The sequence below is a fragment of the Lepisma saccharinum genome, chromosome 7, assembly GCF_977018435.1.
Source record: "Lepisma saccharinum chromosome 7, izLepSacc3.1, whole genome shotgun sequence".
Taxonomy (NCBI): Eukaryota; Metazoa; Arthropoda; class Insecta; order Zygentoma; family Lepismatidae; genus Lepisma; species Lepisma saccharinum.
In genome coordinates, this window is record NC_139235.1 from 14,758,813 (window position 1) to 14,777,975 (window position 19,163).

Below are 19,163 nucleotides of genomic sequence, written 5' to 3' on the forward strand. Positions count from 1 at the left end.
GAAAATATGCATTGCTACTAAAAATTCACTAGGCAATTAACACGCACCACCACTTATTAAAGGATTAAATTATATGTAGTAATACACATTATCCCAATCTGCGATCCAATAACACAAACAGTATCCGTGTACCAAAATGTAACAAGGCAAGATACGGATCAAAATCCCTGTCATCTCTGGCAAGTAAAGCGTGGAACGAACTGCCTGTAAATTGCAGAAAGGAGAGAAATTTGGCCAAATATAAACAAGAGATTAGGACATTAATCTATGAATACTGACACTGTGCCTCATCTACCTCATTGCCTCCTTCATATAATGTATCTGCAAAAATGTTTATTTTATTCTATTTCTTATATTTTCAATTATATAAATTTATAATATTCCATTTTATGTATACTTATAAACAAATAGCATAACTGTATATTAATTCATGTAGGGCAAAAAGCTGTTTTTGTAGTTATAGAATCAATGTAAAGAAAATTGTAAGCTTAATTGTAACCATATTTTAATAATAATAATAATATGATTAAAAATTGTCATTTTCATAGGTAAAATAATAGTTTAATATTGAACATAACCAGTCGAGCCTGAATTCTCACTGAACATTTCTACGTAGTACATCTCCTGTGTGTGCCTATATTCTTCAATAATAACCAGTTTTGTATTGAAGCACGATATAATGAACGTATCACCAGTGGCACATTGGAAATGAAAAACAATTTGAAAATTTTGAGGAGCTTTCTGTACCTAATTCTTAGTTTTAACCTTAAAAAATGTTCTGCTTTTCCGCATTCGGTAATAATACAGTTCGAAATATATAATGGAGGCATAGTGTTTCGGATCCCACTTTAAACATTATGTCAAGTCCCAATTAGCCTTACTGTGCATAAAGTGGACTTAAAACACCAAATCAGTCAATCAATCAATCGAAATATATAAATTAATTGTAATAATGTTTACATTGTGATCATTGTGTACATTGGCCAAATCAAGAAATTCGGTTTAATTTTGAGTTACTTATTTTCATTTATGCCACAGATATATGGGTATGTAAGGATAGAAAAAAAAACCAAAAAAAACATGATTGCATCTCAAAGTAGTAGCTAATAGAAATGGCAACCAAGTTGACTTTTGAAGAAAAGGCTATATCGCTGAACGCAATAGTCCGATTTCAATGTTTTTTCTTTAAATTAAAGCGTAAGATGTCTATATTTTCAGTTGTATTAGATTTTTCGATAAGAGCAACCGTATCGTTAATTAGTAAAATTTATCGGTATATACCGATTATATAGGATACTGGCGCCGCCCATGACAGTGAAAACATTGAACAGTACCATTTACCCTCTGTACCCCCTGGAGAAAGTGAAATACTTTGCATGGTTTATGAAGATTTTGTTTTTTGTGAGCATTTTAAGTTGTTTTTAGCTGGCGGAAATTTGTTACTGTGGAGCATAGTACGTCTGTAACCTTAGCGTGTTATCTTACCGTGAAGCAGAACAGCCCTAAGGCTTCGCGCAAGTGAATATAGCACCCAACATGACATTCCACAACAGCAGATATACGTAATTTTATGTTGTTAGGTTAGGATGGTTAGGTATGGGACTCACAGTTATTTTCGACATGTTCTTTCGCTATTTAAGTGTGCATACAACGGTTTTTAGTAATAAAAAGCGTCGAAAGTACTCAAGAGATGGCATGTTCTCATATTTTGGGATCAAATATCTCCGCTATTAGCGTTTTCCGCCCGCTGGAACCAATTTTATAGTACGTAAAACATCGAAATTTGCTGATTAAAAAAAATCGATATAAGTTAGTGCCCCACAAACCATTCACGGATAGCCCTACGAACCATTTCAGTTAAGGTAAGGTTACGTTAGGCAAGCTTAGTTAAAATTTTGTTCCTAAAACAATGCACTACAGCCGTACACGTGGCCCCCGCACTTTAACAACAGATTCGTGATTCTCTATATTCTTCATTCGCTCCAATCTTAACTACACGAAAGCTAGACAATGAGTTGTTGTTTCAAGTCTACTTTATGCACAGTAAAGCTAATCGGGACTGGACCTACAGTTTTAAATGGGATCCGAACCACTTGTGCCTCCACCGAGTATCGAACCCGGGATCCCTTGATTACAGGGTGACGGCTTCACCACTACGCCATTGGTAAGACTCAGCTAGAATACGTGCTGTTAAATCTCTATATAAACATAATAACAATATTAATTAATTTACCTATTTTAATAATTATTTGGAACGACTGAAGATGACGGGACCCCTCTCCGATTTTCTTCATATTTGGCATACTCACTAATTGAGGTCTCCTAATCACGAATCTGAAGTTAAAAGTTGTCAGAAACGTCTAGAAATTGCAAAATGAGCGAAAATAAGGCCTTAGTTTTCGGAATGGAAACCGTCGATTTTCGCGAAATTTTTTGTTCCACAAGCAAGTATATATATTCCTGATACTACCACGACACCAAATTTTAACTATGTTTGCCTAACCTAACCGAAACTAACCTAACCCCACGTCAATGGTCCGTGGGGCTAGCGTCAATGGTTCGCAATTATTTTGCAATTTCTAGACGTTTCCGACTAATTTTAACTTCAGATCCGTCATTAGCAGGCCTCAATTAGTAAGTGTGCCAAATATGAAGAAAATCGGAGAGGGGTCCGGTCATCTTAAGTCATACCAATTATTATTATGAATACACCGATCAATTGTATGGCCGTATTATTTATAAACATTGTAATCATAATGTCCCTACCAATTTCCTTAGGTCTATCTCAACGTTGTCCCTCAATCTTCGTCTTTGCCTTCCTACAGGTCTCTTACCATCAGGTTTCCCAACAAGAATCCTGTAAACTCTTCTTTCCTCTCCCATTCGTGCCACATGGCCTGCCCACCTAAGTCTTCTTGATTTAATTATTCTAATAATATCTGGACATGAATACAAATTATGTAGTTCTAAATTATGTAACCTTCTCCACTCACCTGTCTCCTCATCCCTTTTAGGTCCAATACTAGTATTATTATATATTACTATTATTATTATTTGTGTGAAAGTTAGTTTGGACCCCTCCCAAAATATATTTCTAGATAGATACGTGCCTGCATGGTCGCTGTAGTGAAGCATCCAGTTACCAACAAGAATCTACGCATTGTCACACGCAGCCGCTTTGTCACCGATTTCGCTCGCACTTTCACCTTCCAAACGGGCACATTTTACCGCGCGAGGTTGCCCACACTGCTCGCGCTCCGCGAGGGAGGGCGAGTTCTTACGTCGCGTTGTTGTGTGATGGGATGCCAAGCAGTGCGGTTGCCCGTGCCGAACAGTGGCGCCACCTGGGCGACATGCACGTTGCCATGAAGCTGTGGAAAGTCCTGCGACCCAGACTGGGGGACCAATTCTCGCAAGGTGAGTGCTACTTTTGCGTTCAAACTAACCGGGCAGCGTCCGTTTCGTTCGCATGTGCGTCGCCAAAGTGCGTAAAGGAGTCTTTTTTTTTATTTTGTTTTCGAAGTCGCTTGGCTCAGCTGCTTGTCTGACGCCCACTCACTCGCGTGGTTCTGTCTGGTGGGGAAGGCTCAAAGCATTTTGCCAGATCTTTGCCCTTGTTGATATTGGTTTCTTTGTGATTCTAATATTTTTAATTCTGGCTTCAGTACGTGTCGAATTGAAGTAGGAGATGCTTGCGTTTTTTTTAAAGCCCGTGAATGTATTGGCAGAGGGGCAGTAGCGAATCCAGAAGCTACAGTTAGGAGGGACGAATTTACCTTTTGAGACTAACTGCACAGTGGAAACTAGATGCGATTCCCATCAACCTATTTTGAGCATAAAGTGTCTTTAATAAAACTTTACAAAATACTCTAGAGACTGTTTAACTTCGTGATAAAAGATACAAGTTACAAAATATTAGTCATAATAATGTCTCCAGAAACCCGTCAGTTGGGAGGGGCCATCGCCCCCCTTCGCCCTCCCCGTGGATCCGCGCCTGAAAAGGGGTTACTTGGCCATCCTGAATTAAGGAAACATTAGATTATTTGTACCCATTTCTTTCAGTCTTCACGCTCTTCCCCTACTCTCATTGGCGTACGCGGAGAGGGGGGAGCTGATGGGGATACAGCCCCTCCAAAAATTTTGATTGATTTGGTGTTTTCCCGTTAAAGTCCACTTTATGCACAGTAAGGCTAATCGGGACTGGACGTACAGTTGAAAGTGGGATCCGAACCACTATGTGCCTCCGCCGGGTATCGAACCCGGGACCCCTTGATTACAAGACGACGACGCTACCACTCCAAAAATTTTGAGAAAATCGATATTTTCTAATGAAAATCAGGTAAGAACTCGAAAAAAACGAAAGATGTAAAAATGCACCCCCCCTTAAAATGACCCCTGATTACAGTTTTTTGTCTTAGAGTACAATTTTAATAAGAGTGAAAAGCTCCAAATATCATCCACCTATACAATCCCAGCTCCTCGCAAAAAACAAACAAAAAAAAAACGTGCGTCAGATCATTTTCTTCACTACCTTTTCACTTTGTTGATGGATTTGGTTTATTTTCCCTCGCTTTTCTGCCACTTTTTGGCTAATCGAGAAGATGAGGATGAGGGAGAATATGATGAAATTGATCCCTTCATCACAAAGAACACCCATTGCCCAGGGCGGGATTCGAACCCGGGTCGGGAACCTGGTGTCGTAGCGCGCTGTGAAAACTCCGTCACGGAGGTCGTGTGTCTCTCATATTTATTTCTCTTTTTCGCTTCTTTATCTCATGCTTCTTTATTCAACCCCCTCTCACTCTTTCTCTCTCTCGCCTTTCTTAATTTCTCTTTCTTTTCTGATTGCAGTTTGCAGCTTTATTTTCTTTTCTATCTCTCTTCTACTATCCCTTCGTATCTCTCGTGTTTTATTTCTCTTTTATTTCCAGTTTCTCCTCGTCGACCTCGCGGTTTTACTTTTATTTCCTCTACATCTCTCCCCCCCTCTATCATACACGCACAAGAAACTTTTCTTTGTTTCGAAATAATTCAAATTTAAAATTTTATTGATTTTTTAGTGTTTCGGAAATTGTACGTCATTTTCACCTTTTCTGCAAATAAAATTTACGAATTTCGTAAATTTTCTGCTTTTCGTGATTCATCCTTGCAATAGTAGTAATTTATCAGTCCAGAAGGCAGAATTGACATACGTAAATCGGAAGATGTTGTGCACTCAAAATGTCCACCTCTCCTTCACGCAGTACACTCTGGTTTGCATTTTTGCAGGCTTACGTAGTCCCTACCGTCTGGACTCACAGCCAGGTTGATGTGTGCGGGGCTTGAGTTGTGTTGTGTCGTCGTCCCTATGCGTTTGTCCCTTCATTCATCACAATTCATCCCATCACATTACCAAAAACTGACAGAAAACAAAATCAAATCAGCACTATTTAACGAAAGCAATTTTCTAACAATACACTTTATAATATCCTGATCTACGTTTCGTCAGCTTTTGATAAATTCAGAGACGTCTTTTAAGGGGGTACCAGGGGGTTACTGGTCCCTCCGAAACTTCCCAAAATTTTCCGTGGCTTACAGGAAAATTTAATATTCGCATTATAAAAACCCTCTAAATTATTCGTTTAAAAAAAAATATACATACAGCTCACATTCTGTTTCATTATTTAGCTATTGAACTACACACACACACGTGTATGTTTATAAGGAACTCGTCCGGGCGTTATCTTAAAACCAAATCTAAATTTGAAAGACATTTCATGGTAATAAAAGATGCATTGCTTTGTCTATACAAATCAATATGTGTTCCGTTATTTGTAGAGCAGTGAATAAAGATGCAGTTTCTTTACGGAATTGCAACAAGAATTTAATGAAAAATCTAGAGCTGTGTGTCTGATATGTGGAGTAAGGTTTTCAGGGAGATATATAAAGAAGAATAAAGCTGCTCTCAAAAGGATTGGTTCTTCTACTAAATACTTCTGGCATTACTTAAAGGTTGATCAGAAAGGAAGTGTTTATGATGTATCATTTATGTGATCCATCCTTTAATAAATAATAACAATATCTTTATAATTAGGATTTTTCAGGAAAAAGGGGGGGGGGTTAAATTGATCTCCGTGGGATGTCCCGTTTTTAGGTCAAAATAGTATTATGGTCACCCTAGAGAGAAAGCATTCAACACTCACAACTCGATATTATCACTTAGCAAAGTACAATTTGAAGTCAAAACTTTCAATTTGTTTTAACAAAATCTCTCCCCCCAGGATTTCGAACCCTGATCACTGTAATGTTACAAAAAGGGTCTGACAACTGATTGACTTATGCAGTCTATCAATTTGTCTGTGTGATATGCTTCGGCTGGCTCGAAGTAGAGAGGACTTGGTAAACAGTGTCTGTTATCGCCAGATGAGAGCAGGTGGAGCGGAGTGGAGTCGCCGAGTATATTGTTAGCCTCGCTTCAGCATTTCGTGTCTTTTGGGAGGGCGAGAGCGGAGTGAGTCGGCGTTCTAAAGGACGTAAACCACCAATCAAGTGCTTGAATTGTCGGTTTCTGTCTGCTCGGCGCTCGGGGGAAAAAATCCTCCAAACCACCGTTGCAAACTGCGTTGTTTTGTTGCCATATCTGGGCATTTTACCATAGTTGCCAACTTGAGCGAGAAGTCGCTAAATCTGATGGATTCTTTCTGGATGGCTATACCAAACTTCATTAAAAAGCTACTTCTCTGGCAACTAATTTATATATATATATATGGGTGTGTGTGTGTGTAGGGAGTCTTACTAATTGATCCAGTAATATTACTCGATTGTTCTGTACGATAGTGATGAATTATGCTAATTTAAAATAACCAACTATACAGGGCACCGGAAACATATGCTCACTTTGTTTGATTTTCATGCATGAAGTTAGTTAAATTTCACTACCATTACATTTATGTTAACACGAATATAAACATGTAATAATTTTTTCATGAGATGTACCTCATACTGTGAATAATAGAATATTTCACGGGAGGCGAGAAAGCCATCGCCCCCCCCCCCCCAAACAAGCACTGCTTCTTTTTAAACTTATCGTGTTCCTTCAATTATCTGTACCATCTTACTTGTAACAGTCCTTTATAATAATTAAATTAATTACAATTAATTTTATATATATATATATATATATATAATTAATGAAATTAAATTAACCCAAAACAAAGCTGTAACAGGAATTTTCCATGGCGGCACCAATAGTTTTACAATTGATTTAAATATAAGTAATGTAAGGGATTTGGCACATAGTAGGGCTGCTAGAAAAGTTTCTGCAAACTACCACCAACAGTGGCGCTAGTGTTCCGCTATTATAAAAATCGGAAGAATAGACCTTTTTTTATGTTTAAATTACCTTTGATTGTTTGTTTAAGCCTATTCGTTTATTTTTCACAGCAGTTTGAAGAAATAGTTTCGTACAATGTAGAAAATTACTACAAATTAAAAATTGATTTAAAAATATACTAGTTTTAACGTGTTTTCTTAATTTCAGAGTGCAATGGAATTACTGGTAAGGACTTCTGTGACCACGATGCTTCAGTTGATCAATTTACCCAAAGTAAGTACATAACAACATAGTGTAGTTGTATTTTAGGGACTACTAACGCTCAATTTGTTATTAACGTGAGTTATTTGGATAGAAGAAAAGTAAGCATTTTACTTAGGCAGAAAGAAAAGTAAGCCCTTTACTTGGATAAAAGGAAAAGAAGCCCTTTCAAACCCACATCGAGAGTAACTTGTGAATAATGAAATATATATCACTCATTAATAGTAAGACAGGAATCTTTGTAAGTCATGAAGCATGAACTAGCAAGAGATGTTAGTGTTGAGCAAGCATTAAAGTAACACAGGTACGCGGAAATTACTAATGAGTTGATTAAGATTGGAATGTGAGGAGTGAATGACTTGGAGTCAGGAAATGTCAGGGGACTGAATTAATAAGAAATAGAAAGTAAATGAGGGGCCTTTTCTTATTGGAATGATCAGGAGAAGGGAGTTGAATTGGTGCTCTGAAAGGGACCGAAGCAGGGTAACACTTTACTATGGGGGTGACGGGATTTTTTTTTTTTTACAGGAGAAAGTACTTACGCAAATCATTTTCTGTAGCGTTGTGGAAGTTCGTGAATAAAGTTTTGATCCATCTTAATGCGAATGCATGTTGTTTTCTGTGAAAATCTCTGTCCGACACGCTGTTTCTGCTGCCGCCATTTTGCTTTCTGCACGAGAGCACAATGTTCCGTGTATAAAATGACGTAAACCCCGTAGTCAGTGTTTCAAACTCGCCGTGTTTTCACTATAACATGACGTGTCGAGTATTTTTTTTTTTAACTATGCTTGCCTAACCTAACCTAACCTAACCTTACCTTACGGAAAATGGTTTTTGGGGCTAACGTGAATGGTTTGTGGGGCTAACGTCAATGGTTTGTGAGGCTAACGTCAGTGGGTTTGCGAGTTATTAGCATAATTTCAAATCCGGGCACGAAAGTAGGTATTTTTCCGTGAACAAGATTGCAACACTGCTTAAATCGACAAAAAAACACTAACAACGCGCGATGAACCAGTACGCTATCGCCATAATGTGTGTTACAGAATCGAAATAACGAGTAACAGTAAGTACTCTTAAATGTAAGAAATAGGCATTATTTTCGTTAGAAATTCATTATTTCACCTAAAGAAATGTTCCACATTCCAGAATAGTACGTTAGCAATGTAAAAAAGTGCGAAATAAATGATCTATATGTGTCACCCCTATAGTAAAGTAGTGGTGTTGTTCATCTACAACAAAGACAGGTATTTACCTTTTACCTTATCATGCCAAGTCAGTCTTGAAGAGTGTGAAATCCATGTTTAGTGTTGCCATTCCATTATTTGTGTACCTCTCGTATTGGTCCAGTTGTGCCCTCAACAGCCAAACTAGTGGTATTAAACTACGCCACCCAGAATTCTATCCACGTTCCTAGGGAAGGACGCGACATACAGAACTAGATCATGCAAGACTAGTATCCCTCTTTGTATGGAAAGGTAGCGATACTTTATACTTTAGCAATCAATCCTCTACTCTGAACAGTTTGGGGATGTTATGACACCCCCCCCCCCCAAACCCACGCAACGGGCGCACACCATTCCAAAAAAAAGTTCAACTTTTGGGTAAAACGAAAAAGTGGCAAAGTGTTGTTCTAGTTATTGGTTTTTGATTGATTGGTTTGTTTTTTTACTAAGGTTTTGTGCAACTTTTGGCTAATCGTGAAGGTGACGATGATTGGCGATGACGTCAAATTGCTGAAAGCACAATCGCACACACATATGGACAGGACAGAACACATGCCCCACGGAGAGTTATACTGACTGCGAGTTCAGACGCCAGAGCCTCGTTAGTCTGCAAACTGCAGTCCAGAAGGTTGACATTTGGGTGCCTTCAAAAAGGGCCACCCCTGACACCACTCTAGTTGTCTAGCTGTTATAATTCCTATTAACGACCACCCAGATTCAGAAATGGAAGATATCCTGTAACATCACTTTACGAATTAAGCATTTTGCTTTGAACGGGGGAGGGGGATGCTCACTCAGTGACGTATTTGTGATTTAATTTGGGAGGTATTGTTTTTTTGAGGGGGGTATGCAGTACCAGTCGGTAAACTAAACTATTGCCTCGCAGCAGTGGCGTAGCGCACCTTTAACTCATAGGATGTACCCCGCGCGGCAGAGTACAGGATGGCCCTTAGGACAAATGGGTAATTGCCTCTGGGCTCCTACTGAGTTTGTGGGCCCCTTCGAAGTAAAAGGTAATAAAAAAGGTAAAGTGCTCCCCTGTGCTTAGCACAACGCCATGAATGCGTTTAGGGGGTGTGGGGGTAACTTCCCACACTTCTTTTCCCAGGGTTTCCCCCCGGTACCCATGTTATTCGACGCTGGGTGGGCGCCGGGGCCGCTTCCATCGTTAGAAAAGTTCCCGGATTTGAACCGGCCGGGGATCGAACCCGGGACCTTTAGCATGGTAGTCAGACACGTTACCGACTGAGCCACCGCGGCCACATAGCCACCGCGGAGGTGTAGATAATGTGGGAAATTCATTTAAGCTCTTATTTGAATATGGAAAGGCTTGCCCTCCTCCCCTTGAAAATATTTAGTGTGAAGTTACATTTTAAATATCACGCATAAAACTAATAATAGCGGTAAAAGGCCATGAATTACCAAGTTTGATGTTTATTGTGTAGACATCGACTGGTTGAGCAACTGAATCTTTCTACTGGATTCATAACTGTAGACAATTGACACACTACACTATGTTTACGACTACTGCGTAGCTGTAAAAGTATGGGATTAGAGATTGTCATCTGTGGAGAAAGTTAATTCTACATTTCGGAAGGGACCCACCCACCCGGGCCCCTCTGGCTGAGACAATACGCCACTGCTTATTATCGCAGACGTCGTCATATGATGTTACTGGGAACCAAATTTCTGTTTCCTTTCGTATATCGAATGCGATTATATAATATTTCAGGAGCACATTGTGGGGCCTATACATCTCCCCCCACGCAATGCAGGGGTTGCGAAGGCGGCCACTACGCCACTGCCTCGCAGTTCTAAGCACCTTAGAACATTGATTCTAATCTAGGTCATTAAATATTATGATAACATTTAGACGTAATTTAGAAACACTTAGCATAGTTACATTTTAAGAGAACCCAAAACTCATACTTATATAAAGAAAAAACAAAAAACTATTGAATTAGTAACACCGAGAATTTGACCAAATTTCCATTGCCAAGTTCAAGCTTATTGCCCCATCTAACCTACCTCGAAGTTTCTTGTGAACACTTACATGCAAAATATCAGTACTAAGCCTTGAAAACTAAAGTGGAAAATAGCCTGCTGTGTTTTGGATCGGTACATTTGTTCTGCAGGGAAATCTTTGACGACTGAACCATTAATGGACACGAATGATTTTTCAACTGTGTTGGTTACAGTTAAGAAATGGTATACTACATTCTTTCAATTCCATTTTCTTTGAAGGGGGTAAAAACCGCCGCAACCGAATTGCGCACACTTTAGATCCAGAATTGCGTACAAATCTCACTGACCTGTTTTGCGCACAGATTTTGATCCAATGTTGCCACTTTGATATCTTTAAAGTCTGTGCGCAAAACTGTTTTTTTTTTTTAACAAGAAGAGAGAGAGAAATTAGAAATAAAATAGTAAATCTCTTAAGGATTAAATAAAAAATATAATTGGACCAGTAAATGTAGCAAATCAAGATACAATTTTTATACCAATTTACTATTGATGTTTTCAAGATACAATTTTCATACCATTTACTCCAACTCCAAAGTTAGGTTAGGTTAGGGTAATGACGCCACAACAAACACTTCTGTCAATCAAAGCTCATGACCTTCGGTATAAATACGGAGATACACCGACCACTACATTCTAGTCCACCAATCAGGTTCATCCTCTATGCCTATCTAATGCTACCCTTCCAGCAAAAACACGTGTAAGTTTAACGCACATAAACAAACACAACAGAAGTGACAACGGCTTGAGAACATTTTACATCTGACAACATCGCCTCTTTTTTTTGTGCGCAATCCTGTACATTGTGACAGCTTGTCAAAGGCTTATCAGATACCACTGAAAAAACCGGAAAAGTGTGCGCAATCCGGCTGTAGCCGTAAAAACATCCATGGCAGGGATAAAAAATGAATTACTTTTATTTTGCTAGGATAATTTATTTTTGTGGGTGAAGATCCCCGGCATTCCCCCCGTTAATTCGCACTGTGTAGTAATGCATTCCCTCGCATCCCCTTCCATTTTTTCCGTATTGAGTATAATACTTTTTATAACAATTTATATTCTTGTTGATTCGCCAATAGTGGTGCGAATGTGATTTTTTTAACAAAATCTTAAATCTTACTTGGAATAAAAAGCTCAATTTACAATTAATTTGCCATCCATTAGCAATGTTGTGTTTCAATGTCAAATATCAACCTTCAGTACATTGGAAATGTGTTACAACAAGGGTTATTTATCAAAAGCATCCTACACTCCATTTCTTGTATTCAAGAGGGTGAAAAAATGTCCCCTTAAAGTTCCAGAAAGGAGTCCATAAATCACTAAGACTTCCCATTGGCCAGCTACCAACTCCATTACAGCTGGCAGAGCCCTCTGTGATGATCCTCAGGTATTCGTGCGATGTCCACGGCGGAATTCGTTTAATTTCAAGTTTGCACCGCCCCTTGATTGAGAGTTGTTCTTTTTTTCAGTGAATTTCGGGCGAGGTACTTCATATCAGACTATCTTGTTGTGTCTTTCAGCACCCGTGCTTGCTTCTAGATAATTTTTGTACCAGTTATTGCTTCCTCAAGCTGCTTTTTCGTTTGTGCTGTTAGTTCTTCATCAGATTTCTCCTTTAGTGATATTACATTTAAATCAAATTCGTTCCTTTGTACTGTTAGTTTATAAGCAGATTTGTTCCTGTGTGCTGTGTTAGTTTTCATCAGTTATATTCTTCCTTTGTGTTGTTAGCTTTCAATCAGGTTTCTTCCTTTGTGCTGTTAGTTTCAATCAGATTTCTTCCTTTGTGCTGCTAGTTTTTAATCAGATTTCCTTCTTTGTGCTGTTAGTTTCAATCAGATTTCTTCCTTTTGAGTTGTTAGCTTTTAATCAGATTTCTTCCTTTGTGCTGTGTTAGTTTTCATCAGTTATATTCTTCCTTTGTGTTGTTAGCTTTCAATCAGGTTTCTTCCTTTGTGCTGTTAGTTTCAATCAGATTTCTTCCTTTGTGCTGCTAGTTTTTAATCAGATTTCCTTCTTTGTGCTGTTAGTTTCAATCAGATTTCTTCCTTTTGAGTTGTTAGCTTTTAATCAGATTTCTTCCTTTGTGCTGTGTTAGTTTTCATCAGTTATATTCTTCCTTTGTGTTGTTAGCTTTCAATCAGGTTTCTTCCTTTGTGCTGTTAGTTTCAATCAGATTTCTTTCTTTGTGCTGCTAGTTTTTAATCAGATTTCCTTCTTTGTGCTGTTAGTTTCAATCAGATTTCTTCCTTTTGAGTTGTTAGCTTTTAATCAGATTTCTTCCTTTGTGCTGTGTTAGTTTTCATCAGTTATATTCTTCCTTTGTGTTGTTAGCTTTCAATCAGGTTTCTTCCTTTGTGCTGTTAGTTTCAATCAGATTTCTTTCTTTGTGCTGCTAGTTTTTAATCAGATTTCCTTCTTTGTGCTGTTAGTTTCAATCAGATTTCTTCCTTTTGAGTTGTTAGCTTTTAATCAGATTTCTTCCTTTGTGCTGTGTTAGTTTTCATCAGTTATATTCTTCCTTTGTGTTGTTAGCTTTCAATCAGGTTTCTTCCTTTGTGCTGTTAGTTTCAATCAGATTTCTTCCTTTGTGCTGCTAGTTTTTAATCAGATTTCCTTCTTTGTGCTGTTAGTTTCAATCACATTTCTTTCTTTGTGCTGCTAGTTTTTAATCAGATTTCCTTCTTTGTGCTGTTAGTTTCAATCAGATTTCTTCCTTTTGAGTTGTTAGCTTTCAATCAGATTTCTTCCTTTGTGCTGTGTTAGTTTTCATCAGTTATATTCTTCCTTTGTGTTGTTAGCTTTCAATCAGGTTTCTTCCTTTGTGCTGTTAGTTTCAATCAGATTTCTTTCTTTGTGCTGCTAGTTTTTAATCAGATTTCCTTCTTTGTGCTGTTAGTTTCAATCAGATTTCTTCCTTTTGAGTTGTTAGCTTTTAATCAGATTTCTTCCTTTGTGCTGTGTTAGTTTTCATCAGTTATATTCTTCCTTTGTGTTGTTAGCTTTCAATCAGGTTTCTTCCTTTGTGCTGTTAGTTTCAATCAGATTTCTTCCTTTGTGCTGCTAGTTTTTAATCAGATTTCCTTCTTTGTGCTGTTAGTTTCAATCAGATTTCTTCCTTTTGAGTTGTTAGCTTTTAATCAGATTTCTTCCTTTGTGCTGTGTTAGTTTTCATCAGTTATATTCTTCCTTTGTGTTGTTAGCTTTCAATCAGGTTTCTTCCTTTGTGCTGTTAGTTTCAATCAGATTTCTTCCTTTGTGCTGCTAGTTTTTAATCAGATTTCCTTCTTTGTGCTGTTAGTTTCAATCAGATTTCTTCCTTTTGAGTTGTTAGCTTTTAATCAGATTTCTTCCTTTGTGCTGTGTTAGTTTTCATCAGTTATATTCTTGCTTTGTGTTGTTAGCTTTCAATCAGGTTTCTTCCTTTGTGCTGTTAGTTTCAATCAGATTTCTTCCTTTGTGCTGCTAGTTTTTAATCAGATTTCCTTCTTTGTGCTGTTAGTTTCAATCAGATTTCTTCCTTTTGAGTTGTTAGCTTTTAATCAGATTTCTTCCTTTGTGCTGTGTTAGTTTTCATCAGTTATATTCTTCCTTTGTGTTGTTAGCTTTCAATCAGGTTTCTTCCTTTGTGCTGTTAGTTTCAATCAGATTTCTTCCTTTGTGCTGCTAGTTTTTAATCAGATTTCCTTCTTTGTGCTGTTAGTTTCAATCAGATTTCTTCCTTTTGAGTTGTTAGCTTTTAATCAGATTTCTTCCTTTGTGCTGTGTTCGTTTTCATCAGTTATATTCTTGCTTTGTGTTGTTAGCTTTCAATCAGGTTTCTTCCTTTGTGCTGTTAGTTTCAATCAGATTTCTTCCTTTGTGCTGCTAGTTTTTAATCAGATTTCCTTCTTTGTGCTGTTAGTTTCAATCAGATTTCTTCCTTTTGAGTTGTTAGCTTTTAATCAGATTTCTTCCTTTGTGCTGTGTTCGTTTTCATCAGTTATATTCTTGCTTTGTGTTGTTAGCTTTCAATCAGGTTTCTTCCTTTGTGCTGTTAGTTTCAATCAGATTTCTTCCTTTGTGCTGCTAGTTTTTAATCAGATTTCCTTCTTTGTGCTGTTAGTTTCAATCAGATTTCTTCCTTTTGAGTTGTTAGCCTTTAATCAGATTTCTTCCTTTGTGCTGTGTTAGTTTTCATCAGTTATATTCTTCCTTTGTGTTGTTAGCTTTCAATCAGGTTTCTTCCTTTGTGCTGTTAGTTTCAATCAGATTTCTTCCTTTGTGCTGCTAGTTTTTAATCAGATTTCCTTCTTTGTGCTGTTAGTTTCAATCAGATTTCTTCCTTTTGAGTTGTTAGCCTTTAATCAGATTTCTTCCTTTGTGCTGTGTTAGTTTTCATCAGTTATATTCTTCCTTTGTGTTGTTAGCTTTCAATCAGGTTTCTTCCTTTGTGCTGTTAGTTTCAATCAGATTTCTTCCTTTGTGCTGCTAGTTTTTAATCAGATTTCCTTCTTTGTGCTGTTAGTTTCAATCAGATTTCTTCCTTTTGAGTTGTTAGCTTTTAATCAGATTTCTTCCTTTGTGTTGTTAGCTTTCAATCAGATTTCTTCCTTTGTGCTGTTAGCTTTTAATCAGATTTCTTCCTTTGTGCTGCTAGTTTTTGAACAGATTTCTTCCTTTGTACAGAGTGATCACAAAGTCCCATTACCCCCTATGTATTACATAGATGTTAATGAAGTGTTGTTTCTTATTGTTGCATTTACTGCCATCACGCCAGCAATGTTGAGGAGAATTTCCCATCGTACATGGCGGAGAATCATACTCTGTTATGAAAACGATGTTGTACGCACAGACACTCTGGTCTAAATCATAACGAATAGTCACACTACCTCCGAGTTGTCCTCTGCCATGATCTCACATTAATACAATGCGACCATCTATGACGATGTGAACACGCGATAGGGGGTAATGGGACTTTGTGATCACTCTGTACTGTTAATTTTTAATCATATCTCTTCCTTTGTGCTGTTAGTTTTAATCAGATTTCTTCCTTTGTACTGTTAAATTTTAACACACACAAAGTCAAGAGTGGTAATTTCTCTTTCGATATAACTTAGATCAAGTGCAAAAAAAAAATTTTTTCCGGATGATTTACCATTAAAAATAATCAAATAAAATACAAATGACAAAACCAATGCAAACCATTAGCAAACATAATGACTCGTCCATAAACTCCCTTCCAAGAGTTCAAAATGAGTAACCAGACTGGTGGGATGCAGAAGACAAAGGAGGGTAATACCCCTTCACCCCCTTCAAATACCATCTTGTTACAAACAAGCTTCTTTTCTGTGTGGTTATGACTCATTTTCAGGAGGACGTGTCCCCACCTCCTTTCCCAGGCTTGCTCTCCTTCTCGACGTCCATGGTAACATTTTTTAATAGATTTGTCTCCAACAACTAGTGGCACTCTAGAGACATGGCAGTTAAATATAGAAAAAAGAGGAAACACGTAAACACTTACTTCAGGTGTTATTTACGAGTTATATTTGAAATCATAATGTGCTTTTTTTACTTCCCTGGTTCTTCCGCAAGCGTCTTTATAACTTTCAGCACCGTTTAAATTACACTTGTCAACGAGTAGAAGCGCTTGCGCCCGTATCAAGATGCCAGATTTCTTAGTCCAAATGTTCTATTTATAAATTGAACAAAGAACAGAATATTCAAAACAGATTTTGTTCATTTTTTTCTTTCGTTTCATGTTCTCGAACTGTTCATTAATGAGCCAACAGTGATAGCTCTGTAGCGAGAACATTTCAAAAATCGGTTTGGAAATATCATTATTGGACAAAGTTCGAAAGAATAGATCATTAATGGGTATCATTCGAGCCGTTTGAGCCGTGCTGGTCCAATCAGCAGGGCGTCTGACTGCCGCGCAGGAGAGTACTGTTCGATTCTCGGTGTGGCTGACCTGAGATTGTTATTTTTCATACCTCTCAACGTAAAGGTGCTCTGGGGTTCACCCAGTCTCCTTGTGGGCCACGTGGCAACACTGCACGCGCTGACTCGCAGTTTCCACGGTTCAACGGACATCACTGGGCGCAGTGTTGCCACATCTTTACTCCGTTGAATAAAAGTCTGTATAAAAATCGGTTTTGCATTGTAAAATGACAGTGATTTATTGATTTTAAAAACAGATGCAAAGAGCATCAAAACAACACCAATTTTGTATTTGTATTACAATCCAATACTAAGAAAACGTTGTTGTGCCAAATTGATATGAACTGTTTTTTGACAAATTTTGAAAATCTGAAAATTAAGAATTGCGTTTAAAACCTTTCTTCCTGCACCGTACTAAAATTCCATCACGATCGAACCACCCGTTTTTTGATTTACAGAATTTCAATGTGAGCGATCGTTTGCAAGACTTTAAAAAAACCGGCATTTTTCTTTGTTCTCACGGCGATAAAAAATAGAAGGCACGCTCGAAAAAAAAAATTGCACGCCATAGATTAACGCAGAATTGAATAAGCTACATTTTGATGTAACTCGTTTTTATGTAGGTTTACTGGTTAATTTTTAATTGCAGTCCAAACTTGAGTATCTATATTTTTTAAACCCACAGTAATTCTCTACTTTAATTACAAGTAACATCATCAACCATACAAAATGAAGTTTATACAGGGTGATTCAGAATTCCTATTACACACTTCTAGGGGTTGTAGAGGGGACTTAGTAGATCATGTTTCGATAAAGAACCCATGTCCGGAAACGTACCGTTTTGGTACTACACAGATGACAAGATCACATAATTTCACATCTCCATCATCTAATCGGGCAAAAATGGTATGTGATGGAGTGACACGATGCGGAAAACGCTCTGCATACAGACATTGCGCAGCTCTACCATTACGTCCAGCTTCGCCGTAAATTAACAACATGTAGGTGTTCTCGGCAACCATACTGTATGTACTCTCTTCCGCAACGACTGAATAGCAACCGACGTGAAGGTCAAAGCACGCTGGATTGTAAACAGCGAACTGTCTGCAGCCATGACTGAATAGCAACCGACGTGAAGTTCAAAGCACGCTGGATTGTAAACAGCGAACTGTCTGCAGCCATGACTGAATAGCAACTGACGTGAAGGTCAAAGCACGCTGGATTGTAAACAGCGAACTGTCTGCAGCCATGACTGAATAGCAACTAACGTGAAGGTCAAAGCACGCTGGATTGTAAACAGCGAACTGTCTGCAGCCATTACTGAATAGCAACTGACGTGAAGGTCAAAGCACACTGGATTGTAAACAGCGAACTGTCTGCAGCCATGACTGAATAGCAACTGACGTGAAGGTCGAAGCACGCTGCATTGTAAACAGCGAACTGTCTGCAGCCATGACTGAATAGCAACTGACGTGAAGGTCGAAGCACGCTGGATTGTAAACAGCGAACTGTCTGCAGCCATGACTGAATAGCAACTGACGTGAAGGTCAAAGCACGCTGGATTGTAAACAGCGAACTGTCTGCAGCCATGACTGAATAGCAACTGACGTGAAGGTCAAAGCACGCTGGATTGTAAACAGCGAACTGTCTGCAGCCATGACTGAATAGCAACTGACGTGAAGGTCAAAGCACGCTGAATTGTAAACAGCGAACTGTCTGCAGCCATTACTGAATAGCAACTGACGTGAAGGTCAAAGCACGCTGGATTGTAAACAGCGAACTGTCTGCAGCCATGACTGAATAGCAACTGACGTGAAGGTCGAAGCACGCTGCATTGTAAACAGCGAACTATCTGCAGCCATGACTGAATAGCAACTGACGTGAAGGTCGAAGCACGCTGGATTGTAAACAGCGAACTGTCTGCAGGCATGACTGAATAGCAACTGACGTGAAGGTCGAAGCACGCTGGATTGTAAACAGCGAACTGTCTGCAGCCATGACTGAATAGCAACTGACGTGAAGGTCGAATCACGCTGGATTGTAAACAGCGAACTGTCTGCAGCCATGACTGAATAGCAACTGACGTGAAGGTCGAATCACGCTGGATTGTAAACAGCGAACTGTCTGCAGCCATGACTGAATAGCAACCGACGTGAAGGTCAAAGCACGCTGGATTGAAAACAGCGAACTGTCTGCAGCCATGACTGAATAGCAACTGACGTGAAGGTCAAAGCACGCTGGATTGTAAACAGCGAACTGTCTGCAGCCATGACTGAAAAGCAACTGACGTGAAGGTCAAAGCAAGCTGGATTGTAAACAGCGAACTGTCTGCAGCCATGACTTAATAGCAACTGACGTGAAGGTCAAAGCACGCTGGATTGTAAACAGCGAACTGTCTGCACCATGACTGAATAGCAACTGACGTG

General features: G+C 38.6%; 1 protein-coding gene across 3 annotated transcripts in view; it reads left to right on the plus strand.

Annotated features, from left to right (window-relative positions):
- Window positions 1-3,303: 3,303 nt before the first annotated feature.
- Window positions 3,304-19,163, plus strand: part of Grip (Glutamate receptor interacting protein) — a 96,542-nt gene continuing 80,682 nt past the window's right edge. For 2 of the 3 annotated variants that reach the window (XM_083125018.1, XM_083125019.1), the window contains exons 1-2: window positions 3,304-3,417; window positions 7,520-7,585. In XM_083125018.1, the coding sequence (XP_082981144.1) occupies window positions 3,354-3,417; window positions 7,520-7,585 (130 nt within the window). In that variant the 5' untranslated portion in view covers window positions 3,304-3,353. The remainder of the gene's footprint in view (window positions 3,418-7,519; window positions 7,586-19,163) is intronic. The other variant, XM_083125020.1, reaches the window with a different exon arrangement.